Source organism: Glandiceps talaboti, chromosome 6 (genome assembly GCF_964340395.1).
Source record: "Glandiceps talaboti chromosome 6, keGlaTala1.1, whole genome shotgun sequence".
Taxonomy (NCBI): domain Eukaryota; kingdom Metazoa; phylum Hemichordata; class Enteropneusta; family Spengelidae; genus Glandiceps; species Glandiceps talaboti.
In genome coordinates this window covers 20,558,400-20,585,591 of record NC_135554.1, presented here as the reverse complement: position 1 = coordinate 20,585,591, position 27,192 = coordinate 20,558,400, and the positions used below count along the sequence as shown (strand labels likewise).

The 27,192-nt window shown below is 35.2% G+C and overlaps 2 protein-coding genes across 2 annotated transcripts; one reads left to right on the top strand and one right to left on the bottom strand.

Moving 5' to 3' along the window:
* Nucleotides 1–768: 768 nt before the first annotated feature.
* On the bottom strand, nucleotides 769–9,343 carry LOC144436555 (translation initiation factor eIF2B subunit gamma-like). Its single transcript, XM_078125373.1, has 11 exons — nucleotides 9,186–9,343; nucleotides 7,001–7,158; nucleotides 6,496–6,664; nucleotides 5,898–6,015; nucleotides 5,179–5,268; nucleotides 4,326–4,453; nucleotides 3,922–4,112; nucleotides 3,346–3,429; nucleotides 2,370–2,518; nucleotides 1,621–1,724; nucleotides 769–1,477 (listed from the first exon to the last, which is right to left on the bottom strand). Exons 1-11 carry the CDS (start codon nucleotides 9,331–9,333, stop codon nucleotides 1,425–1,427), a joined length of 1,392 nt encoding a protein of 463 aa, XP_077981499.1. The 5' UTR covers nucleotides 9,334–9,343; the 3' UTR covers nucleotides 769–1,424.
* A 964-nt stretch (nucleotides 9,344–10,307) lies between these two features.
* On the top strand, nucleotides 10,308–25,381 carry LOC144436945 (DNA excision repair protein ERCC-6-like 2). Its single transcript, XM_078125813.1, has 25 exons — nucleotides 10,308–10,455; nucleotides 10,612–10,824; nucleotides 11,627–11,708; nucleotides 12,039–12,304; nucleotides 12,906–13,009; nucleotides 13,363–13,491; nucleotides 13,890–13,973; nucleotides 14,183–14,292; nucleotides 14,709–14,808; nucleotides 15,179–15,238; nucleotides 15,478–15,593; nucleotides 16,154–16,269; nucleotides 16,745–16,828; nucleotides 17,179–17,327; nucleotides 17,648–17,884; nucleotides 18,374–18,445; nucleotides 18,628–18,773; nucleotides 19,043–19,238; nucleotides 20,524–20,673; nucleotides 21,172–21,267; nucleotides 21,685–22,384; nucleotides 23,070–23,224; nucleotides 23,562–23,764; nucleotides 24,481–24,803; nucleotides 24,870–25,381. The coding sequence occupies exons 1-25, from the start codon at nucleotides 10,308–10,310 to the stop codon at nucleotides 25,379–25,381; spliced, it is 4,551 nt and encodes a 1,516-aa protein (XP_077981939.1).
* Nucleotides 25,382–27,192: the final 1,811 nt, after the last annotated feature.

Sequence of the window (27,192 nt, the reverse complement as noted above, 5' to 3'; positions counted from 1 at the left end):
GAAAAAAAGATACATGGATGTCAGTCTGTCTGTCTAGGGTAATATGACAGAATTCCATGATGTGTAAGTGCAAGAGTGGCATGCTCAGACTATATGTATGAGTGTTTGCAGTGTTATCTAATGTTGTACTTTCACAAGTGTAGCAAGTGAAGTGAGTGAAAGTGCAGCTCTGCAAATACCCCTTGAGTACTGACACTAATGTGGCACTGGGTTCAGATACTATCACAAATATTCATCCTAACCAGCAAGATTCTGTCAAAATCATACTGTGCAATTTCCTGTGCAAGGAATAATTATACCCTTGTTTGCATGCAATAATTTTTTCGGTATCACACAGTAGTGCAAATACTACAAGTATGTGTGCACTCCTGCAAGTAATGACAGATATCTATATGTAATAGTACTAAGTATAAAACTGACGATTGTTGGAGCATGTTGAGCAAGGTCTGCAAAATATGTGTACGTGAATGTCACCTGATACCAGGTCGCTTGATGTGACTGCATAGCAAGTTGTACTCTTTTTATTTTATGTAATTTCCATAGCCATAGGATAAATCGGTTATTACCCGATATCACCTCTTCATTCGTTGTATTCACCTTTCGTGCAATTTCTGAAACTGCACTCATGGCGATAAAACGAACGAACAGGTGATATCAGGTAATAACCTCATAGTATTACTTTTGAAGAAAACATTCAGACAAACTTGTGAAATGACTGACAATAGAGAAGTAAGACAATGGCAGCTTTTAACAATTTCTGGATCTGTTTATTTGGACCATATTTTCCTATTTTCCATGGTGGAGACATTAAAATATACTCCAACATTTCTACTATAGGTTTCCTTACACAAACATTTGAACAGTTCGCCAGCTACAAGGATTGACCATTCCACAGGTGTTATTGACATCTGGACTGGTAGCTTGTAAATTATTATTGATGTTAGCCACGACTCCTCTGCGTGAATGTGCAAACGATAATTATTGACATCGATTTGGCATACAATGGCTAAGTAAGTGCAGACTCCACCCAGTGAGTGAGTGTAGGAACTATCAATCCAAGCTAAGATCCAGAGCTGAAGCCACTGAATACATCATAAAGTGTGAATATCGGGTCTATTAAAATTAACTACTTGTATTTCTGGTTGAAACTGAGAAGAGTAAGTGTGCATCACTATGGAATAACTTCAATATTACAGAGTATGGCTACACCATTCGAGAACATGCAGTCTTTTTTCTTTAGTTACAGAAAGTTTATGGGTATGACGGCAGGGTATGCAAAGTCACAGCATACAGAATTTCATATCAACTCAACCAACTCATGCTTCCAAGCAAGCACAGCTAGATTTTTGATATACACATGTACAAACTTCATATTTGCATCTCTTGACCAGACTGTATGTGTTTCCAATTCAGCTGTCTTTCTTTTAGAATTCCATCATTCTGTCACTGTCTACCATGACTTCTGAACTGAATTTGGCTGTAATAAATAAAAGAAGAGATGCAGATATTATATACATTACATGTGTCTCGTGTATGTCAGTATGACTGCTATAATAAAAGTCAAACTGGTTGGAGTTTTTCTTTACTAAGAATTATAAAGATAATGAAAAGTGTACTTACATTTTGCAGGTATTGTTTGTGAACCCCCCACTAGGCAATCTTTAAGTTCACTCTGTACATTGATATGGGCATCACTGCATATGACACTGCCTTGTATGGTACACCTGAAACAAAGACAGCATCATAGCTTGATTAATTTGAAAATATATCACATGAAATTACCAACAATATATCAGCCTGCCACCACATAGTTCATCTGGTTGGTGGAAATTCATTACATTGGCTTAGATTAATAATGGCTGTGTCCATATACAGTGTATTTGCTAAGGTTGGAGAACCCTGGTATCAGAAAGGGGGCATATGGTACAACTGGTATAGTTTCCAATACATTGTATCATAATTATGGTGGGGAACCCCGGTAAAATGACAGGGGAAGTCAGGTAGATTTTACCACTTACCACCCTTAACAAAGACACTGATATATCAATATTCACAGCCTAAACTTCTCCAAAATATCACAGATTTCAAGGTTCTTTGTGATTGGTCAATAAGTTTTTAGGATGATGGCAATTCATGGCCTGCGAGGGCGTGCTACATACATGACAATGTAGTGTGTATCTTCAAGGGTTGCCGATGGAGGTAATGTAATCCAAACCATAATATTTCTTTATTGGCTTTAGGATAATTATAGACCAGGTATGGAATAGTTTATTCCAAATCACCACAGGGTTTAACATTCAAGGATATGATAACTGCAATGGTAGCTGGTATAATACTAGTTATGTGCCCCTCACTGTTATACTACCTACCCCTCTGATATAGTTACATGGTCCATGATGACTGAGGTAGTTATCCTGACTTTCTCTCCGATATTACAATGTTTTCCTATAATGGACTTCTTGACGGATACTTTATCAGACAAACTGGACCCCTCACCAACCATACAGTCATGTCCAATCTACACAAGATGAAAACAACATGAATAAAAATTTAATATTTTATATCAATATCACAAGTTGAAAAAGTGCTACTGTCTATTTATGATATCTGGACATGGGGGGGGGGGGGGGAAGAAGGGGATATCATAAAACTTGTATACATTTCTATATACCATGTACTACAACTTTGGCGAGGAAACCATGATAAAATACCCAGGGTAACACAGATAGATTTTACTTGTTCAATGTCTACTAAAATGTAACTGATAATCCCCAATAATTGAAATAAAGGTTTACCACCTAGGTGAGTCATAGCAGTAATAGTTAGATTTTATCCCCCAACATTTTTCTTCGTTCAGCCAAGGAAAATACAAGTGACCTAAGGGGTCTTTGTCACTATGAGTCACTAGACAAGTATTTTACGGCTGAATGAAGAAAAATATTGAAGAATAACATAATTATACCAGGCCAGTAATTTCAAAGAAAAATCGGGGAAAGTAATATAATTATACCAGGCCAGTAATTTCATAGAAAAATCGGGGAAAGTAATGACAATTTTGAGCGTTTTTACTCATATTTCGAACACAGCAGAACTGGTGATGTGGACACACATCGTCGTGATGTAAAAAGACCAGGGTATATGTTCCATATTTTTGACTTATGCATGGTATAATCAACTGAATTCTTGAGGTGACTGTTCACTTCTGCTTCATGTGGTGCACATACATTACTATAAAAATACACAAGAACATGTCAACCTCTTTCTTCAATCTTGAGCCACACGCATGAGGTGAAATGCTACTGCAAGTATCGAGAATTGAAAGGTAAATGAAAGAAATAAACATACCTGTGATCTATTTTTAATAGTAGCTGCAGAATGGATAAGATTTTCTTCTCCATCAGCTGATATTGATGATATACATTTTGGCATCTGGGGAAAAAATAAAACAAGTTCTTAACTGTGAGCTGGTTTTTTAGCACCGACATCAGAATGTTACTACATACACACTGTCATGCTAGAGAATGTAGTCACCTTGATTTGCATATATTATGAATTTACTATGTCTCATTATTGTGCAAGGTTTGAATACAATTGACTTGAGTGCAGGCAAGGGGAAAAGATATACAAAAACAAACAATCTGATATACAAATGGATTAACAGTTTGCTCAGTGTGACAGTCACTCTGGGGGTTGCTTGTTGATGGTGAGAGGTTGGAATTAGACGTAGAATTTAAAGAAAAACTTCAAAGTCAATGTAACACACCTTCTGTGATGTGAGAAAACAAGGAACATTAAACGCTATTACATTGTAACAAGAAATCTTCAGTATGATAATCTTGACAGTTCAAGGTTAATACCATAATACCTATCTATGAAACCAAGAGGCACTGGCCTATCAGGATACCATATAGAAAGACTCACATATCTGTTAGCTTCTACATAGCTTGCCAATGTATTTGCTCTGATGCAAAACCCTTCTTCCATCACATGAGCATAGCAACGAATGTTTTTGCCATGGTAACACTCTTCCATATCACCGGTATGGTCGTTCCAAGTTGACATCTCACGTACCCATTTTGTCATGTCATCTTCCACAGCAAGACTGTAAATATCTAAAGAAAAAAATTGACAAAATTGTTAAATAACAAAATAATTATCAGCACTATACATCTTTCCGAGGGTGCTGGCATACAGTGTTTGTGTTGGTTAGTAGAACTGATGTTCCAGCAATTAAAGAAGGTTTTAAATTATCATACTCCGCATGTAATATTTTTGTAAACTTGAAAGACAACTTTGAAATTTGAGAAGTTTGAGAAATTGCACACCTTGTATTGGGTCACCTGTGACAGCCATTGAGGTGTCTTGTATACTTTCATCTTTCTTTGTCTTTGGTTTTTGAAACTGTTTCTTCACCAAATAGGGTAATAATTCACCTTTGATGGTTGAAATGGATCTGTAGAATAGCAAGGAAAGTAATTTTACACATTAACTCACTGTACATCTATACTAATCCATAAAATTTAAGGCCCACCTTGGATTAGGATTGGGTGAGAATAACTATTCCTTGACAGAGTTACTCAGTTACAGTCTGAAATAGTTGAACAAAAGAATTATCTTATCAAATTATTATGTATTCACGTGAGAATGTGGAATTGAAACATTGGACATTCACAGCTAAATTGTAAATTGATGTCGTATATACATAAATCACAACAAGACAATAGTAATTAGTATCCATTAGTACACTGACAACACAGTGATATAGATTTGTAATTATGCTAAGGAGTCATAACTGGGGTTACAGATGACATTGGACTCCCTAGTAGACCTGATTTGTATCACCATCATAAGCATGGAGAGTACTGGTGTCTCAGTAGCTATGCTGTGTACAAAGTATAATTTGGTGCAAACAAATTTTAGCACAACGGCACTTTTTCACTATTTTGACTACACTTCATTTTGGCAGACAAATTTTGATGACTACAATTTAGACATATAACAGCATCATTTTAGTAGGTTTATTAACTGTACTTATTCAGAATTTACCAGAAAAGTGATTCTATTTTCATGTTAAGGTGCAAAAACTGTTTCTGTGAATTAAGCTAGAGCCAATATACATGCACTCACAGTAATTACACACAAACAATTTTTCAAAATCCACAAGAAATGGTGACTTACTTGTGTTCAGCCAGAAAATCAACAATCCATTTTTTCATAATATAAAGATGTGCATCAAGTAATTTGGTTTTGATATTAATCCTTGGATACCTACAAACATAAAATATAAAAACCACAGTGTGTTACTTGGTTAGAATCCTAAGACATACCATCAAAATGTTGGTGACGTTGTCTTCAGACTCTTGTCGTATGCAGTAACTATCACCTGATGGTGCAACCTGAACAACTATTTATATTATCAAAGTGAAGCATTTTCAAAAGGTTTTTAAGTTTTAGGTTCAAGCAATCAATTGGTTGATAAAGATATTCCTTTTTCTGTCAGGAACCATGTGGCAATCATATGCAAATCAAATGTTTAAGGTAAGTTATTTGCATATCATGTGGAAATAATATGTAAATTTCACACAAATCTGATGTTACTCTACAACCAATCAGGAATTCAATAAGTTATATGCTAATATGTAAATTGCATGCAAATCATGTTATTGTACAACCAATCAGGAATTTGATAAGTTATATGCTAATCATACATAAATTGTATGCAAGCATGTTATTGTATAACCAATCAGGAATTTGATAAGTTATATGCTAATCATATGTAAATTGTATGCAAATCATGTTATTGTACAACCAATCAGGAATTTGATCACGTATGTAAATTATGCGTGGAGAAAGATGACATTCACGTCATGATTTCTATGATTTAAATGCCCACTTACTGTTTAAGGAGAGACACTTTAACCGATATACTATCTTCTACATCAGCTTCAGATTCTAACATCAAGACGTGTCTTCCTTTTTCTTTCTTGTCATCCAAACCAACAATATCTTGTTGAACTGTGGAACACATATACAGGGACATTTATACAAAGACATAATTTATAGTGTTGATCCAGTATGTAGGCTAAAGACTGGGAGGAGACAAACTCTACCAACCATTTACTGACTCAGAGGTTCCCCTTCAAATAACATATAGGGGAAAGTGTTACCTGATTCGCCTAACTCTGTTACCTGACAGAAAATCTGATAAGGCTTTCCCATATAATAATGTTATTATGTCATATTTTCCTTCTTTCAGCAAGTACTCATGACATCATGACATAAGGATTTTGTCACTAGTCATCTTTGATTTTCAATAAAAAGGTCCCCTGTATCATTTGTATTTTTCATCTTCAACTCATAAAACAAAGGCCAAGTTGTGGACCTTACATTTTTCTTGGCTGAATGAAGAAAATCATTGATGAATAACATCTCACACACAATTTTTTTTTTCAAAATGGTAACACAAACAAAACTTGGCTTAAGTGGATTTCTCACCTTGTTTTTTCTTTGATTTGACACCGGGTACTGCAACAGTCTCTGTGGATTGGTCAGGCAGATTACCAAATAACATAGTAACTGAAGCATCATATGTTCTATGTACGTCAGCTAAACGATGTAATTGTATATCAGTTATCAGATCACAACTCAATATAATAATATCACTCTGTAATAAAATATACATGTAGATATATCAATCTGTGAATTATGCTTACTATGACGTGTAGAGGAAATGATTTCATTTTAGTGTATGAAGAGAGAGTATTGTTTCAAAGCTTTAGTAAAATTTGAATTATTCTTGTGCCACAGTTATCCAAGTTGTATAAATAGGGACCTGGCAGGATAGATACCGTTATGTGAAGGATTTTATCCTGTGTGCTTAGTGACAACATGGATTGTAAGCTCAACAGGAAGTTGAGAAAGTGTAAAGGATCTGCATACCACCATCCCCCTTCCCACCCCACCATCCACACCCATGCCAGCAAAAGACTGTACAGCATACCTTAATCTTGTCTTTTATGTAGCGCAATGAATCAGCCGTTCCCCAATCTTCATCATTTGGGATACTAACAATATCAACATTTAGTTTGACATCATACACATTAGACAATGCATTCTTTATATCTGTACTTGTTGATTCCAAACATACCACTATGGCTTCTGTAGAGAAAATAATAAACCACAACATTATATTAGCTAACAAATTCAACATCAAATTCAATAACTGAATGTATTGATAGATATAAGTTGTAGAGATATCCTTGTTGACAACCACAAAAAAGCAAATGTAATATCAGAAATACACTTCTTAGAATAAAAGTGAAGAGACAGTGATAAAGGAATGTATACTCCTGAATTTGTTGTATGCAGTTTTTATATTATACTACTATTACTAGCTGAATCATCTTAACACATTTGAGAATAACAAAAAAACAACACATACAATTATGTGGAAGTATCCACAGGCACTTAAATCAATCTGTATGGGTGTATGTGTGTATGTATGTATGTGTGTGTGTGTGTGTATATATATATATTCATATAATTGACTCACTGGAGAGAACAGTGCTCAATGTAATATTAGTAGCAGAGCATTATAGACTAAATCCAAAGAATAAGGATGTTATATTCGTCATTACTCGGAGTTTCATGCTTTCTCAGCGATCATCGAGTGACCGATAAAATTGACAAGCTCACTTTTATCAGTCACCTGGTAATCGCAGAGGAAGAGTGAAACTCTGAGTCACGACTTATAGAATCCTTATTCTTTGGATTTAGTCTATTCATATACAGTGGGCCCTCGCTAACTCGCGCCTCGGTAAGTCGCGGATTCGGCTAAGTCGCGGTTGTCACGTTGGATCCCATTTTTTCTTTAGTTTTCCTATTGTTTTCGGAACTCCTCTTTGTGTATTTTTTTTAAACAAATGGCACGCCTGCCAATTTCAAACTCGTTGGTGTTTCGATGAAGAGGTGTCGCGGTTTGACTTTGATGTTAGCAATCGCCTTCTATTTATTCGGACTGCCTCACATTCACAAGTTCCTTATGCGATTTCTCAACTCAACCCCATCATTTAGGAATGTTACTGTACTGAGAAACATAAAAAATTAGTTGTTGTTTTAGAATATATAAAACAAATCCCGTTATTCGATGATATAAAAGTCAAAACTGCACTTCCGCAACCCGGAAATTGAACAGCATTTCTTGGCCCTACCATGGCCGCCAGGCGTGAGTTCGTAAGTTGTACTGTGTTAGTTTGTCGACCGTGCAAAAAAAAAAAGTCTAGCCGCGATTGATGCTTTGAGAGTCACACAATTGTACGATAATCTTCCTCAAAGATTTATTGTTAACCCAGGACTGTTACAATATTACGTCCATGCGTCCATCACAATAAATTTCGAATACATACCGTCATGTTCGTGAACTGAAAAGATTTACCCTGGATTTACTGAATATTGAAACTTTGATTTCGTGCGTATCTCATTGTTTTTTTTAATGAATATCGCCCTTGAACTTGCACTCATAAAAACGTGTACAGTACTAGTTTCATCTGCACATTACTGAAGAATGAAGAAAAGCTGACGTGTGACAATGTGTGGTTATGAATATATAATGAGCACCTCGCTAAGTCGCGGCCCTCGCTAAGTCGCGGGTTTCTTGATGGACCCGGACACCCGCGAGTTAGCGAGGGTCTACTGTATATGCCTGTAGAAGTATTAATAGTATTATGGGTGAATTTCAATGGATATCAACAAAATCAATATTTCTTGATTCATGTGATGATGATCATGAATTTTTTTTTTTTTTTTTTTTTTTTTGGGGGGGGGTGGAACATGGAGGGGGAATTGGGGTATCTGTCTTTACATTGTATGTGGTACACTGCACAACAATAATTGACAGTGTCTATGTATACATATATACTACTAGTATCTGATGGGATGTTATTATCTCTGGATATTTAATCCCTAACTAAACTAAACTAAACTAAACTAAACTAAACTAAACTAAACTAAACATGTTGTGACATTACTAGTCCTGCTTACAGACGGTGCACGAGTCTATATTACTGACTTGACTCTAATACAGGAGGGACAATTGTCAGAATCGAGTCCTGGATTAATCCGTATGCAAGCAGGACTACATGACATTACATGATGCAATACTATAGCAAGTTGTTAATTTTTTTTACCTGCGAATCCTGCTTTTTCAAGTAGATTGATTGAATACCATATCAATGGTTTATTACCAACTGGTAGAAGTGGTTTTGGTGTACTCGATGTTAAATCTAACATTCGAGAACCACGTCCAGCTGCAAGGATCACCGCTTGGAACTCCATATTATGATTATTTACTTGCAAGTTTCATGTGTTGTCGCAAAAGGGTACGTCCCTCTCCTGTTGTATCGCCGACAAATCTCAGTTCGACATAGCTTCAGAAATTATACCATTTACTCATAATATGTTGTCAAATCCTTTTATCTTAAAACATCAATGAAAAAATCCAAGTACTTGTTGGAATGAATGGCATATGATTCTGTAAACGACATTACCGCAAATAAGTAAGTGGCAAACTGAGGTCAAAGGTCATTTGAGGTTACAATCGCTCGCGGTAAGTTTGATATTTAGCACTTCCGTAGACTTATTAGCCCGGTTTCCAACCTTTCCATTTTCCCTACTTTATGCATTTATAGTCTGTCTTCTCATGTTAGTTGCTGTGTCTTGCATTGTTGTGAGTTCAACTCGAAGAGTGAGACCCTTAACAAAACGCAAACGTTACTGCACACTTGAAACTGTTGACGAAGCAGTATTTGAAATCATCGAAGTATCACATTCACACAGTGGGTGACATTTCCATGATATACACATTCGTACACTATTATTCATGCCATGCATCTATAGCTCAGGCTTGGCTGATTATGTGTACGAAAAAACAAAACAATCAAAAATCAACAAATATATCAACACTGACAAAAATGACAGACGTGCGATAGAGTAATGTTTATTTATTCACGCCATGAATGTATTAGCCCCCAATACATCCATGTTCACACAGACAATTCCTTTGTAAATCTTAGGATCAACATATTCTGTGAATGGTCAAGTTGTAAATTGCGCTTTGTATTATCAAAGATCTAGGAGGGCTTCCCTCATAGATCTATGGATCTATGGTATTGTGTATTCATAATCATCGACTAAGTATCATTCCATTATGTCTATTTTTATAAGTAGATAACATTGTATTTCAGGACACAATTTGCCATGTTATGGTTTACCATTATTGTACGGTAACCAGGTGGTAAGACTGCTAAGCAATGAGCAGTGAATCTGATGCTACTTTTTTAGAAAGTCAAGGTGACAGTGTGGCAGTGATTCAACATCTAGACAATGAAGCATCACAGAAGAGCAATTCTCAAGAATCCTGGAAAGAGGAAATTGATGATTCTTTTGTCAGGAGTGATAGTAAGTATTTATAATTTAAGGTGAGGGGTTACCTGTTGCTAAGGGTGATGGTTGTTAAGGGTGACAGTTGCCATACGAATCAAGATTTTTTAATTTAAAAAAATGTGATTATTGCAAAATTTAAAAAAATCATGATAATGTCATTTTATTTGATAGAGGTGTGGTGTGTAGGTGATAAGTGTTTAGCTGAGTTTCCCGGTGATGGTGACTACTACAACGCTGTTATTAGGTTGATCAAGACTACACAAAATGGAAGGAAAGTGGCAGTTGTTAGATATACTGACTATGACTCAGATGAGAATGAAACTTTGCCATTTACAAAACTAAAGGAATCAGCAGGAAAGATGAAGAATGTTGTGAAAAAGGATAGTAAGTCAACATTCAAACTTGTATCTGTAGAATACTGTTTAAATATCCAAAGACTATTTGACACATCTACATATGGTGTTTCTTTACAATAGTTCCCCTTTCATAAATCAAACAGCTAGTTTGGTGTGAGAATGAATGTTCATGGACTCCGAGTACATACTTAGTAATGAAAATTTCTACTCTCAAAGTCAAAATATTCTTGGAAGCAAATCCCAAAGTTTTGCTGATCTCTCAACCCCTGACGATGCTGATGAGACATTGGCGGAAATTAGGGATTTGCTTCCAAGAATTATTTTGACTTTGTGAGTAGAAATTTAATTACTAAGCTATTTTGGTGTTTTTTTTGCAAATTTTGAAGTGTCACTCACACAAACACAGTTAACAGATTTTAATGAGATACATACAGGCAGGAGCACTGTTAAGTTTTTTTTACTCTAAACAACATTTCTAATGCTACATAAATGTGTTCTTTTCATTTTAAAAATGGAGGCTGACAAATCAAATCAAAGATGACAGCAGCCATATTCACCAAGTGTATACAAAGACTCTAATTCTGATTACGAATAATTGATAAATTACTCATTAAGAATTGAATTCATCAACAATTGGTCAATTAATGCTAGACTCTGTTTTTGTAATATTATGTGTTTTTCCAGTAATGGTACCTTTGGTCAACTTCAATTTCCCTGTGTGTATATTATGAATAGAATCTGTGCTGCTCATAATCAACTCAATGATGCCCTCTCTGTTAAGACTGAGATTTGTTCTGATCATTTGTTTTTCTGCTTCTCTTGTTCATTAGGTGGTATGGATTCATCTACATCCACTTCAGATTGTGGGATGTTTAGTCCATTGAAAGGAAATGAAGTTAGGAACAGAATCAGGTTGGTGTCTAGATTTTGGAGTATTTTAAACAATATATTATTTATTTGTTTGTGACAATTAAGTACCCTGGAAACAAAACAAAAAACAGTGAAGGTCTTTATTATCAAGGAAGTTTTATTTTCCTACAAAAAGAAATTTGCTGTCTTGCTTGAATTTGAATACAACTATTAAGAAAGCAACTCTGTTTTCACTGTTAATTTGAAAGTTTAAAAGAGACTTTAGAATTTGAATGAAACATCATAATTAAAAGAAAACAATTCAAAGCAAACATAAAAAATGTACAGTATTGTAAAACTTTGATCCCCTTGCTTTCTTTTATGTCTTACCAGAGACAAATATGCAGATTTAATGGAAGAAGACAACCTACATTCAATGACTAAGAGAAGCCCTAGACATCTACTGGACTCACCAACACCATCACTTGGATTACGAGCTAAGAGACAGAAAGGAGTGGTAGCTACAGGGGGAGCAGCTGTAGGTTCTCCAAGATTGAGAACACCTAAGTTGACAGCATCATCGCCGGAAGTTAGCAAAGCCAAGTCATCAAGTCCAATGTCTTGTAGTAGACAGGAAGATGAAAGTAGCGATTATAAAGGTATTGTACATATACAAGTTAGGACACAGTCCCTTTATCAATTTATAGAGAGACTGTGGTTAGGATTTTGCATAAATATTTGAGAAACGTTAGCATCAATAGATATGTTATTTGTTTATGTATTAGCTCTGGGATTGATGTCAAATATCTAGTTTGACATATTTAGGCCTTTTCCTCCCCTATTGACATTGCAAATGTTCAAAAAACATGAAGCAAAGTAACATTACAAAATGCTGTTTGATGACATTTTAAGTATAGTTTATATCACAGTAAATGTACCATCATAATTAAGTAATAATGCCATTTGGGAACAATGGTCTGACCCAATGCATAGGATCTGTTGAAACTAAAATAATGGTTCATGCAATTATATGTGAAATACAGTTCATTCTTTTAAAATTTTAATTCGACATGAATATAAAACTCACTTTGTAATGTATTCAGATCTTATCACTATGGTTTGATTCTGATTTCTGTAAATTATTAAAAAATCTAAAAGATTGCTTATCAGATGTGTTAAAAATCTCATACAACATATATGAAAATACAGCAACATATTAAAATCAAGATTGTTGAGAAATACTCATCTGATATTTTTCAGGTTTTGAAGATGAAGATATGGAGAGGCCACATTTCCCTGGAATATCAAATTGTGGTCAGAAAGAACCTCTCATCTTAGGCAAGCAGAAAGCCCAAGTTATCCAGGTAAAGGTCTACCAGTACATAGTTTATAGAGCTTCAAAGCAAACAAATATTAAACTCTAATCTCCAAGTATTCTATTCCAAGACAAGAGTATTACATCTGAAAAAGATAAATTCTCAAACCATTTTTTCTGTCAAATTTTCCTGGTTACTTTAGACATTTTAGGTGAAAAATATTGATAGCATCATTATAAATGAAACATTGAAGCATTTGGCCAAAATGTGCCATGCAAGACTGCACTCTTCTCATACCAGATCATACAAATATAGGAAAATATCACCATTAACATAGATATAGGAAACAGCAATGAAATTCTTACTTTGATAACCAATTTTGTTTTGTCTTCCTGATTTAGGTTCCTGCTACTATTAATCGATATCTCCGTGAATATCAACGTGAAGGGGTACAGTTTTTGTACAAACATTATCAGATTGGGGAAGGAGCCATCTTGGGTGATGATATGGGACTTGGTAAAACAATACAGGTAATATCACATGGCGGAAGGCGCCATATTGGGTGATGATGATGATGATGATGATGATGATGATGATGATGATGATGATGATGATGATGATATGGGACTTTACAATACATGTAATATCACATGGGGAAGGTGCCATATTGGATGATGATATGGGGCTACAAGTAATGTCAAAATTGGCATAATTTTTCACCCACAGAAAAGCCTTTTGGGAACTTTCTACTGTCGCTAGAAGATGTGTTCTTACAACCATGTAGCTGCACTAATCTCACCCATTACCATCACTTTTACCCATACCACCAAATAAACATCTTGAATATTTACGGTATGTAATAGTTGAGAGTTCGTCGTATATAATGGTAAAATGTGTTTTATTAAGATTGCTTTTTGGTATTTTGTAGGTGATAAGTTTCATCTGTGCAATTCTGGGGAAGACAGGAACAAGAGAGGATTGTCAGAGAAGAGTTCCAGAATTCCTGCAAAAAGTAAGTCTGAGAACAGGATGAATAACTTCAGGTTTGAGGGATTTATACTCAGAACTTGAACTTTGTGCATCACAATTCCAGTTGTCAAAGTGGCAAATATCCTCAAAGTAGCTCATAATTTGCTGTGATAACCAAAGATCTTGTGTATAACATTTCACAAGTGGTCATTGCTAACCAACCATGCTATAATGTCATTTACGTTGATGTAGGAAGTGCACTGTCGTCGTACGAAGCGAGATGTCTTCCTGATTGCGTCTCCTAAGTCAGTGATGTACAACTGGTTGGATGAACTAGAAACATGGTCTTATCTCAATGTTGGGTAAGTTACCACTCAGCAGAATTTCAATGCTTTCAGTTTTTCTTCTACCAATGTAAGTTTTAACTATAACACCATTACATTGGATCAAAAGTCTTTTTTATGGGGAAACTCATCCTTCAGAAAGCAATATACCAAACTCTTACTTTTAACAAATGGTAAAAACATAAATCATAAAATTATTGAATTAGATATATGCACATCCCATAATACATTTCATTATATACAAGTGATGATGTGAATACAAAAAATGAAAATGTAATATTTGTCATTTGCTAATGGCAAAATGTGTGAAATTGATGATGGCCAATGATATTTGATTTAGATGCAATTTCTGATGTACTTGTTATGTGCATGCATTGTATTACATTTGTTGATTAAAAAATGTAACAAAGTCAATCTTTGTCTCCAACTTTTAGCAAGTATCATGGTAAGGACAGAGAAGATACTTTAATCAAAGCTATGAAAGGAAAACTAGATGTTGTTCTGACAACCCATGAAACCCTCCGAATTAGTGTGGTAAGTTTGTTGTTTTATGTTATAGAAGAAGTGAAGTAACCCTTGGATACAGTATATAGTAATGCAGGCACATAAAGTTCCATTAGTCAAAGTCGAACAATTTAAGTTTGGATTGTATATGTGATACCTTGTGATATACATGTGCTATTCAAGTACTGTGCATGTGATGTGCACGTGCTATTCATGTGATATGCATGTGACATACATGTGATATACATGTGGTGTACTTGTGTATATGCGATACACAATCAAGTGATTTACTGTTTCCTGAGATGTCAATGGAAATGATCATTAAAGGGGATTTTTTCTAAAAAAAATCATTATACTTTTTTCAGTGATTGTGTCCTAACATTCATTTACTCACTTTTAGGATGACATCAACAGAGTAAGTTGGTCAGCTGTCATTGTGGATGAAGTTCATAAAATAAAGGTAGGATTGTGAACGACAGGTGATTTTGAGGGCAAACTTTTGAGCATGTTATAGAATATTGTTCAGCTATGATTTATGTATGCTGTATTAATTCACTCGTGATGTACATGTGTATGTATGTGAATTATTCATGATGTATGAGTTCATGTGATTTATATGCAATAGTATCGATTGATAGTAACTATCAGTTCTCAAATTTTTGTCACATCTTTCATCACATTTTGCAAATTTCTCACTAGGAACCTCTTGCTCAGGTAACCCAAGCATTTAAAATGTTGAAAAGTAAACACCGGTATGGATTAACAGGAACAGCTGTACAGAATAACATGTCAGAATTGTGGTGTGTTCTAGATTGGTAAGTGTATCCAATTTGTCTCTAGTAGTAGAATGATTGTCATACCAGCTATCTCTTCAGTGTCCTGTAGAATAAAACAATAGCCATATATGAATGTGATGTCTGGTAATATACATGTGGTATACATGTGATGTACATGTGATACACTTGTGATTGACTAGTTTTAGTACTTGTGAACCATTTTAGAATAACACAATACACTGTTTCCCACAATGCACTATTCAAGATGGAGGATTTGCAACTATTGATTTGCCTGATCACTACATCTGTTCAAATGCTGACTTGGTGAACAATTTGTTATACAGACAGCCAAAATGATTTGTTACATATTTTAGACTAGATTATGATCTTCACTATTCCACCAGCAAAAGTGAGATATGGAAATACGGAGGAAAGAACTTAGTTTTGATAGTTGGTGTTTGAGTAAAATGAAAGCACATTCATTTGAGCAGTGTGATTTCTCTTTACTATACAACACCATCATATGGTGAACTACTACAACTTGAGTCTGATGTGATCACCAGTTACATTTACAAATTCTTCCTTTCTCTGACCAACAGGGCAAATCCTGGGTGTCTTGGAGATTTAGTTGAGTTCAAAGAAAAGATTGAAGATGTCATTATGCAGGGTCAAAGATTTGACACCAATAAAAGAGCATTGGCTAATGCTAGGAAAAGTAAGTGTGTGTGTGTGTGTGTGTGTGTGTGTGTGTGTGTGTGTGTGTGTGTGTGTGTGTGTGTGTGTGTGTGTGTGTGTGTGTGTGTGTGTGTGTGTGTGTGTGTGTGTCTGTGTCTGTGTGTGTGTGTCTGTGTGTGTCTGTGTGTGTGTGTGTGTGTCTGTGTGTGTGTGTCTGTGTGTGTGTGTGTGTGTGTGTGGATGGGTATGTGTATGTGTGTGTGTGTCTGTGTGTGTCTGTGTGTGTGTGTGTGTGTCTGTGTGTGTGTGTCTGTGTGTGTGTGTGTGTGTGTGTGGATGGGTATGTGTATGTGTGTGCATCTGTACTTGCATGCATGTATGCATCTACTCTATTTGAAATATACGTTTTGGGGGACAAGGACAGAGAAGAATATTGTGTGTAACAGTTTGTCATAAAGGGTATTACAGTGTAGATTGTATTTGTGTCATCGTTGTGTTCTTTCATCTTTATTCAGAGAGTAAAGAATTTGCCAAATTAAGAGACAAGTGGTTGTTGAGAAGAACAAAAGCATTGATTGCTCATCAGATGCCAACTAAAGGTAAGTGAACAATATTTTGACAATCTGACTGTGTATCTTGCAAGCAGACAACAGTGGAATACTGTAAGTTGAAAGTGCCTTAAAGTCATCAACCAATCCATAAAAAAAATTGTGAAAACAGCACCGCAGACTCCAAAATATTGTTTTAAGTTTGTAAACACTGAACACATGATTGAATAGATTATGTTCTTAGTTTGGTCTTGAAATTTCCATGGTTACAGCTTCTATGAGATCTAGTTCTGTGTACTACATCATCATAATAAAACTTTTATCATTTACTCCCCCCCCCATATGTATGTGAATTTTTCTCAAATTATACAATATCCTGACGTGATTGTGTTCTGTTTTAGATGAAAAAGTTGTGTTCTGTAACCTATCGGATTTTCAAACCAATGTGTATAAAGAAGTGTTAAATTGTGATGATATGGAGATGGTATTGAGACAACATGAAGAGTGCGACTGTGGAAGTTATAAATCACGAGGATTGTGCTGTTATAAGGTGAGATGTCAGACTGAAAGTGTACATTTTAGTGTGAAATTCTAAAAAAATAATATCCATCCTGAACTCAAAATTTGATTATTGTATTACAGTGATGAAAATGAATTTATATCTAACCAACAATTCTTTTGCTGTTTAGAATTTTTTTCAGTTCGTTTTTCAGTAATTTTCAATAAAAACAATCTTTTATCACAATTTTCACAATTTTGCCCCACTTCTTCCTTCAACAATATGACCAATAGATTTGAGTATCTTTGAATCTTGACCAACAGTTAGAAACAATTGAATTTAAAAATCATGTTGTTTTTTTTATTTCACAGAAAAATTCCAAGGGACTCACTGCAAAACAGTTAAATTTTATGTATTTGATATTCTTGATCAAAGTAGCCAATCATGTTGCTCTGTTGATACCACGTGACAGCCAAAGTAAGAACCAGCAAGACATAGCCAAGGAGATCTGTGCCAAAATGTTTGCTAAATATCCACAGTTTGGACAGTTAACAAGATCTGCAGCTTTCGCCACTTTGTCAGATCCTGTGTACTGTGGAAAGATGAAGGTAAGACAATCTAAAGTTATCCTATATTCTCAGAAGTGATCTTGTTATGTGATAGGTATTTGTATCATATGCTAGGGGGTCAGTGACTCATGTTCCAATCACTTTAACTTATGCTAGGGGGTCACAGCATCAAGTCACATGACGTACTAACTTTAGTAAAATATTGACAACTCTTATGATGTGATTGCTATCACAATGTATCAATAACTTTCCAGAACGAGCAAATCTACTCAAAGAAGTTCCCAAAATTCTGGCTATCATAAGGGAAATTGGAAACATTTCTCAGAGCTTCCTTTCACTGTGCTAGGACTAAACAGGGATCTCCCCAACCTCAAACATGTGCTGGTAGGAAGATTAGGTAAATCAATACCAATTTCAAGTTATGATACAGTGTTTGTTGGTAATGACAAGCTGGGAAGTATCCTGGTGACATGATAATTGGTTTGAATAATGCACAGTATACAAAATACATATTTTCATATCTTACAGGTTTTAGTCAAATTATTGGACATCTTCAAAAAAGAAGGAAGCAAAGTTCTGTTGTTTTCCTACTATACTAAGGTGAGTTCGTTGAAATAAGGTTTAGAAATTATTTTAAATTGGGCACAGTCACTCTATGATAGAGTCATTGAATATACTGATATGCTAATGATATGCAAATATTGAATGAATTCTTTGGTTGTCAGTCATTGAATATACTGATATGCTAATGATATGCTAATATTGAATGAATTCTTTTGCAGTTATTGGACATTTTGGAGCAGTATATCCAGGGTACTGGTATTGAATACAGACGTATAGATGGCAAGACACCTGGAGCACTACGTGTCCAATATGTACATGAATTTAATAAAGATAAATTCATATTTTTATGTCTGATATCAACCAAGTAAGTGTAAAAAAACTGAGATTGTTTAGCATGTGAGAAGTCACTGTTTTATTTGATATGCAAATTATGACTTGAATATGCAAAGATACATTTAAACATGTCTGAGGCCTAACTAAAAAAATTGAAAAATTATTCATCCTATAGTGAACTACTGATCTCGCCCTTCAATAGTAACTATGAACTGGAACACTTTCTTTACAAAATAGTTGAAAATTAAGTTAACAATGAAAGATACATAGATGAATGTGTGACCTTGTATTTCTGTACAGGGCTGGTGGGTTGGGTTTGAACATGACAGGTGCCAATGTAGTGGTGATATTTGATCCAAACTGGAACCCTGCATACGATCAACAAGCACAAGACAGGGCTTACAGAATTGGACAACAGAGAGATGTACGAGTTTATCGACTTATATCCACAGGAACAATTGAAGAAAATATGTATTTACGACAGGTCTATAAACAGGTATGGTGCTGTAAACCCATCCTTTGTATATCATAGTGGGTGCAATTATTCAAAGATGTTTTTTGAAATTACATACTGTTTTGATATTCTAAGTAATCACAGAATCTGCAAGGCATTATTTACAATATTCCCCTTCTATTATTTTTGACATATCAGCAAGTAGTTAGCACCACGATGCACACAGAATCTGCAAGGTGTAATATATAATATCCCCCTTCTATTATTTTAATATACCAGCAAGTAGCCAACATGACAATGCACACATAGTCTGCAAGGTGTTATTTCTAATATCCCCCTTCTATTATGTTCGACATCAACAAGTAGCCAGCACCTTAATACATGCATAGTCTGCAAGGCATTATTTATAATATCCTCCTTTGATTACTTATAACTTACCAGCAAGTAACCAGCACCACAATGCACACAGAGTCTGCAAGGCGTTATTTATAATATCCCCCTTCTATTATTTTAACATACCAGCAAGTAGCCAGTACCACAATGCACACAGAGCCTGCAAGGCGTTATTTATAATATCCTCCTTTGATTACTTATAACTTACCAGCAAGTAACCAGCACCACAATGCACACAGAGTCTGCAAGGCGTTATTTATAATATCCCCCTTCTATTATTTTAACATACCAGCAAGTAGCCAGCACCACAATGCACACAGAATCTGAAAGGCATTATTTATAATATCGTCTTCTATTATTTTAACATACCAGCAAGTAGCCAGCACCACAATGCACACAGAGTCTGCAAGGCGTTATTTATAATATCGTCTTCTATTATTTTAACATACCAGCAAGTAGCCAGTACCACAATGCACACAGAATCTGAAAGGCGTTATTTATAATATCGTCTTCTATTATTTTAACATACCAGCAAGTAGCCAGTACCACAATGCACACAGAGTCTGCAAGGCGTTATTTATAATATCGTCTTCTATTATTTTAACATACCAGCAAGTAGCCAGCACCACAATGCACACAGAATCTGAAAGGCGTTATTTATAATATCGTCTTCTATTATTTTAACATACCAGCAAGTAGCCAGTACCACAATGCACACAGAGTCTGAAAGGCGTTATTTATAATATCGTCTTCTATTATTTTAACATACCAGCAAGTAACCAGCACCACAATGCACACAGAATGTGCAAGGCATTATTTATAACATCCCCCTGTGATTATTTATAACTTACCAGCAAGTAACCAGCACCTCAATGCACACAGAGTCTGCAAGGCGTTATTTATAATATCGTCTTCTATTATTTTAACATACCAGCAAGTAGCCAGTACCACAATGCACACAGAGTCTGCAAGGCGTTATTTTGTGGGTGTTGCTGGTGATAGGAGACATCATGGTGAACTGTTTGGAAAAGACAACATCTTCAGATTTGGTACAGAGGGTTGTCTAACTAAAGATCTCATTGAGGTAAACTTACCATTTTCATATTCCAATGATAGAAGTGATTAAGAGTTATGGATAATTTTTCCATTTTAACATTTTCTGTGGAAACTTAACGAGATTAACATTCAGGAATAATGAAATGTAATAATGTACAGTTCAGTTCTTATTTATGAGGAGCATGATTGTACCACCCCTAAAAATATTACTTGTGACATTAAATATATCTTGCTTCTAACTCAGTACAGGACAATTTTGAATATACATGCAAGACCATGACTTATTAACTCATACGCAGAACAAGATCAGAAATTTTTTTCAGAAACCTCCCAATAGGTATTTTAAGTGGACTGTTTCCAGATGCACTCAATACAAGGCTACATTGATACCTTAATATTCTGCATAACTTGTGCATCAATTTGGAGATTTTTTGCCAGCATTTTACTGTATATTGTTTTGTTGAAAATCTTGGTCAAATTCTGATTTTCTTATGGAAAACAATAATGTCATATAATGTATTGATAGAGAGAACAAACCGTGGAGCAAGGAATCAAAATGGCCAAATACATCAGTGGAGTAGTGACACCACAAACAGAGGAAAAAGAAACGACAGTGGATGAGGTAAGCATCTTGATCATACTAAAATGCTTTGTTGATTCAAAGAATTTATAGACTGCACATTGTCTTTTTATCGTTATTTTTTGGCCCAGGATGAGTCATTATATGCCGTAAAATTGTCTGTTTCAGTTATAGCTATTGCAGTTTCTTCTGTATATACATCAGGGGTGAGCAAATCCATCCTACCCGTGAGAACCTCTAATTTTGGCCCCAAATTACTAACAGAATATGATTAATGATAACTAACACAGGTACATGTATTTTGTGTTCAATTACATATTGTATGATATTCAAAAATTATCAGTGCAAAAATCAGGACCACCCTATCTGATTACAGAACAACTACATATTTTGAGTCTGTGGTCCTTGGACAACCAGTTTCAAAATTGATTTCACACCCTTATGCATGTATATTCACAGGAACTGAATGATGTGCAATTCAGTGATGATGATAACTGTGACAGTGGTGATGACAGTGATGAGCATTGGATAGCATCTCAGATAAGTAGAGATATGATGGATTTAGAAGAATCAGGAGATGAGGAAAAGGAGACACACAGAACAACAACTCCACGGAGTAAAAAATCAGCGATGATGTTGTCTACAGATGAACAAGATGACAGTGAAAGTGATGTGAATGATAGGTTTACAAGGACTAAAATTGTCAAATTCAAGAATATGAAAACTAAAGAGAAACTTGACAGGATGATGAAAAACAGATGTGAGGATCAAATTGATGACTTTGACAGTGACAGTGAAATTGTGTGTGGTCAAAGAGATACACATTTACAACTTAAGAGAACCAAACTTACACCTGGGGGCAGTGGGAAAAGGAAAGTACTAAAAAGTGGGAAAGCTGAAGACAGGGATTGCAACAAAGGTGATGCTGGAAAGGAGAAAACGTCAAGAGAATCCAGGAAAGGAGGAGGGAAGTACAAACCATCAGATAAGTCACTGAAAGGGAAAGGCAAGGCATACAGGACTGCACAGAGTTATGAGCATTGTGATAACAAGAGCTCACAAACGTCATCTGATGATGGGGAAGGTAGCTCAGTGAAGACCAAAAAAAAGATGAAAGTGAAGAAGGTTGATGCAGTAGATGATATTGATAATGTACTGAGTAAGTAACTTGATTTTGTATGTGTTATAAATAAAGAGGATAATTTTCAGACTGAAAACTAAAACTTTACCAACAGCTGTTTCCTTCATGTACATGATGTGTATCTCATGCCTAGCATTCAAGTGATATGTAAATGAGAGCACAGTCGTTCCCTACACATAAAACCACCTTATCAAACTGTATGAATTTTATAGAAATTTGCTGTTTTAGATAAACATATGTAACAGAGCCCTATGCCATGTGACTGTCAGCTTGGGTATTCAGGGGTATTTGCATCATTTTCTGCTGTATTTTCCCTCACTGAGCTTGTGTAAGTATGACCATGCTAGTGCAAGTATCTTCTGAGTACACCACAATTGCACTCATATATGTTACAATGGGTAACACTGAAGTAAAGCACTTTCTCTATGTGTTACACTCCTTTAAAGTATTCATATCAAGTGTATAAGTATACTGTTTCAATTGGTTTATTTACAAGCCTAGCATGTGGAATTTCTAATGTGGTCAATTAGCAAATGAAACAGTATACTTTTACACTTGATATGGATGCTGTAAATGATTGTGGTACATACAGAAAATGCATTATGGTACTTTGGTGTTATGGGTTGTAATGGAGTTCTGTCATAATACAGTACGAGTAATTTCTGTGTGTATTGACTGTGTACTTGTTACTTTGACCTTACAGGGGAATGTGGCGTGAATTATGTTCACTCTAATGCCAAGATTATTGGTGGTAGTAAGGCAGAAAAACACATGTCAAAATGTGCAATTCAGGATGTCTTTGTGGAAGAACAGTATTCACAACAACCTGCTAACTGTCATGTACTGGCATTTTATGATGTAAGTTAAAAGACAGATATCTCTCACCAAACAAAATAGCTTACTTGTCATATTTTTGAGAATGAAAAGTTTTGAATATTGGTTATATTATATTTATGTCATCCAGATATTGTACATTGTTTCATCAAGAATCCTTGCAGTGTTTTGAAAAACTGGAAGGGGGAGGGGGGGGGGGGGGAGAGAAAACATATCTGGCTAATGTGTATATATAGGGTTTCTGTATTGGGCATTTATGGCCCTAAACTCTTATTTTTCAAAGTTCCAAGGTTAAACAGTGTGATTTTAGAAGCAAAATTGAATCTGAATTGTGTACAATTATTCTCCTACATACTTTTAGAGCAGTGAAGAAAGTGATGATTTGGGAGTTTCAAAAAAAAGTCAGTCCATCAACCAAACATCCACAGCAGAGTCAGAAGGTGTCATTGAGAAGGATATATTTGAAGACATACTGAACCCAGTGATTTTACACAACAAACATGACAACTATCAAGTTGGAAACACGACAGTAATTCTTGGAGAAACCCCGAAAGCTATAAGAAAGTAAGTAGTTTTGGCATTGGAATATGGCTTCCATGCAAGAGATGTTCAGTGTATGTAATTTTGCTCAATGCTGTTATATCATCCCACTTCAGAAACAAGTCACTTGAGACCAGTTATTGTCGTTGAATAGAAAATATGGACGATATATGTATACCCCATCATTCTATGTCATGACAACGTTTGTCGATGTCACTGGTTCTGTGTAGTCAAAACATTCCATATTGCCATTACTTTTCCAGTTTTTATAAATTATTCTTTTGGAGTCCCAACAAATTGAACTCTTTAAGTTTCTAAACACCCCAACTTTCAAAAATTCCATGTCACCATTACTTTTCCAATTTTTCTTTTGGATTCCCAACAAATTGGACTTGTTAGGTTTCTAAACACTCGACTTTCATTTGCCCCAATCACAGGACATCAGCAGATCATTGAGCATCATCAAGATGACAAACTAATAAGTTCTGCACAGGTACAAATAGATAGTCCACAAGACTTGTAATGCAAGATTTTATTTCTACTGTATATTTTGTGCATTATGGGCAATAAAATTCAAATCTGTAACTTTCTAAGCATTCTGAATTTCCTTTACTCTATTCATAGAGGATCATTAGGTCAACAAACTACTGAAACAAATAGATATTTTACAAAACTTGTAACGTAATGCTTATGTATATTTTGTTTGCTACCTGCATCATTTTCTTTCTTTTCTTAAACAGACAACAGTTCTCTGATATGGTCCAAGTTCTTGGTATGAATTCACAGCTTCAACTTGCTAAAGTTATTCTCGGAGCTGAATCTGAAAAACGGTGTGAACTTTTGACAAGATATTACACCAAAAAGCATGACAACTTACCAAATATTACAGAATTCTATCATTTGAAACAAGTAGAAGAGAAAGAACGGAAAGAAAAATCAAAAGCAACCTCAAAGACTAAAACTCCAAAAACAACAGTGAGAAAACGGCAACAAGTCAGAAAAAGACAAACGAAGCCTTCCATCCCAATAATATATGAAAGTGATGATGAAGATGAAGAAGATGGTACTATTGATGATGATGATGATGATGATGATGATGATGATGATGATGATGTTGATGATGATACAGATGAGGATGAGAATGTGAGTCTGAGAGTTGGAGCTAGGAGGAAAAGGAAACAGCATGAGGGTATTACAGGATCTAAAATCTTACATATGAATGAAGATGAAAAAGATGAAGCCGGGTTACAGGAAAAGTTAGCACAATCATTAATTGATAATAAAGATAGTCAAGACTATGATGCAAACAAAGGCAATATTCGTGAAGATGAAATACTGTCGACTTGTAAAGATAACACCGGTAAAGACGACGCACCATCTCTTCATCGCGAAGCCAACTTTTCATTCCTTGATGATATTTTTCTCAACGATGGAAAACATGATAGTGATCATTCTGACTTTGGAATTCAGGATAAATGTGATAAGGATCAGAATACCAGTGTCTGGAAAAGGAATACGAAATATGATTCCAGGGAAGCTAAACAAACTCAAAGAGACTCAGAGGATGTTGACATCTTCAGCAAATATGCTAGCTCTTTTGTACCAAATGAAAACTATAAGAGAAACAGGGAAAAGGAATAATGAATATTCAGTGAACAAACTCTGCAAATGTCATTTACAATGGTGTGAGTGTATTGTGTATTGTATAAATGTTAATGTCCATACTACTTCTTATCATGTTGCATATTTAAAGCACATTGTGGGTTACCGTTCACTGGCTCTGTTTGATACAACCATGCAGAAACCAATAAGAAACTAGTAAGCATTTGCAAGCAAAGCATAGTTCCAGAGATGCTGCAGAACTATAAACGAACTGCAACTAGATGCAGACACGCAGGTGCCAATGTTTTGATATCTTCATTTGATGTCTGCATGGTGGCAGGTTAGTTCATTTCATTTAGACAAAATGTAGCAAGAAACTGTATTCATTCAATGTTGCTAATTTAAAGTGTAGCATGTGTATTTTCTTATTGGTTTCTGCATGGTTGTATCAAAGAGACCCAGAGAACACTAACCTGCAATGTGCTGTGTATGAGAGAAGTTATCGTCACTTTTGAATCTATAAATAATCAGGAAATGAATAATAATCAGAAGGCATGATATTCTTTGATTATTTACCTTATAACAGAGTATCAACTTGCTGTGATATATATACTTGTAGATGGGGGTGGGGGGGGGGGGTGTTTCATTTATTGTAAAATGAACCATTTTCATTTTTATATATTATAGAAATCTGTCTTGTTCATACATGACAGAGCTATTCAAACATGTAAAATGTAAGTTGTTGTTTCTGTGTCAAATATGAGAGTTTAACTATATTATGATATCTGCTTCTTTTTCAATTTTTGCCAAAAATGAAAAAGAAAATACTACAGGGCTGAAAGGCAAAATGCTGGAGGTGACTGAAATCAGAAGTACTACAATACTGACCTTGCAAGGTTCATTTGAATTTAATGTATTAAATGTACTGCAGCAGATTTATCAATTTATATTGAAAGATCAGTGAACAGTTTTATGCTGTCATTGTACCCAGTATACATATTTGTAGTCTGTACGGTACTCCGTGATGGGGTGCCCTCGCACATTGGTCAACCCGTCGAGAGGAGGCTGGTGATGGTGGAACCACACAATGTATCTCACAGTCTAACATATTTATTTTAGAAAATATATTATGACCTACACTAGAAACAACTCAATGGAAATAAAAGTTACATCTCAACCAATGGTCCTGATTTGGCCAAAATATGTATTGGTACATTGTTATATGAGCAGTATGTATCTTTATGAGAATGGTAACAAATTGAAATCCAGATTCGGATTAAAATTTATGTGTGGAAAAACAGTTGCCTGGCAGAGCTGTTAAACAAGTTGATCCGGAACATAAAGAATAATCCTATGTAATCCTTATGAATGGCTTCACTAATAAGATAACACTAATGTGAGAACCTGGGATCTAAACCCTGGTCTGACCCTGACAACAAATCAGCCTTTGTAAAATATGCCATGGTTATGGTGGAGAGTCTATGAATAAACACACTATTTATCTAATTTATGGTTTGTTTAGAAAAAAGGAAGTTCAATCAGTAAATTCTGCATAGTTTTGTCCTGTACAGGTTGAGATGTGAACAGTACAATAGTCATGTACGTACAAAACTAAACATCACAAATACAGTAGCTCTGATGTTGAGATAACTTGTGTCAATCTTATGCTTTCACTGTGTATGTCAATCACTGATTAAATACATTGGTCAAAATACATGTGGGTTTAAAGCCCAATATTTGAATCCCATGTTTAAGAACTTTCTTATCATTATAACCATAAAGATGAAATGGAATCACTCTTTTGTTCAGAACAAACTTTCCATACAATTTGTTTTCCCACCTAAATGTTA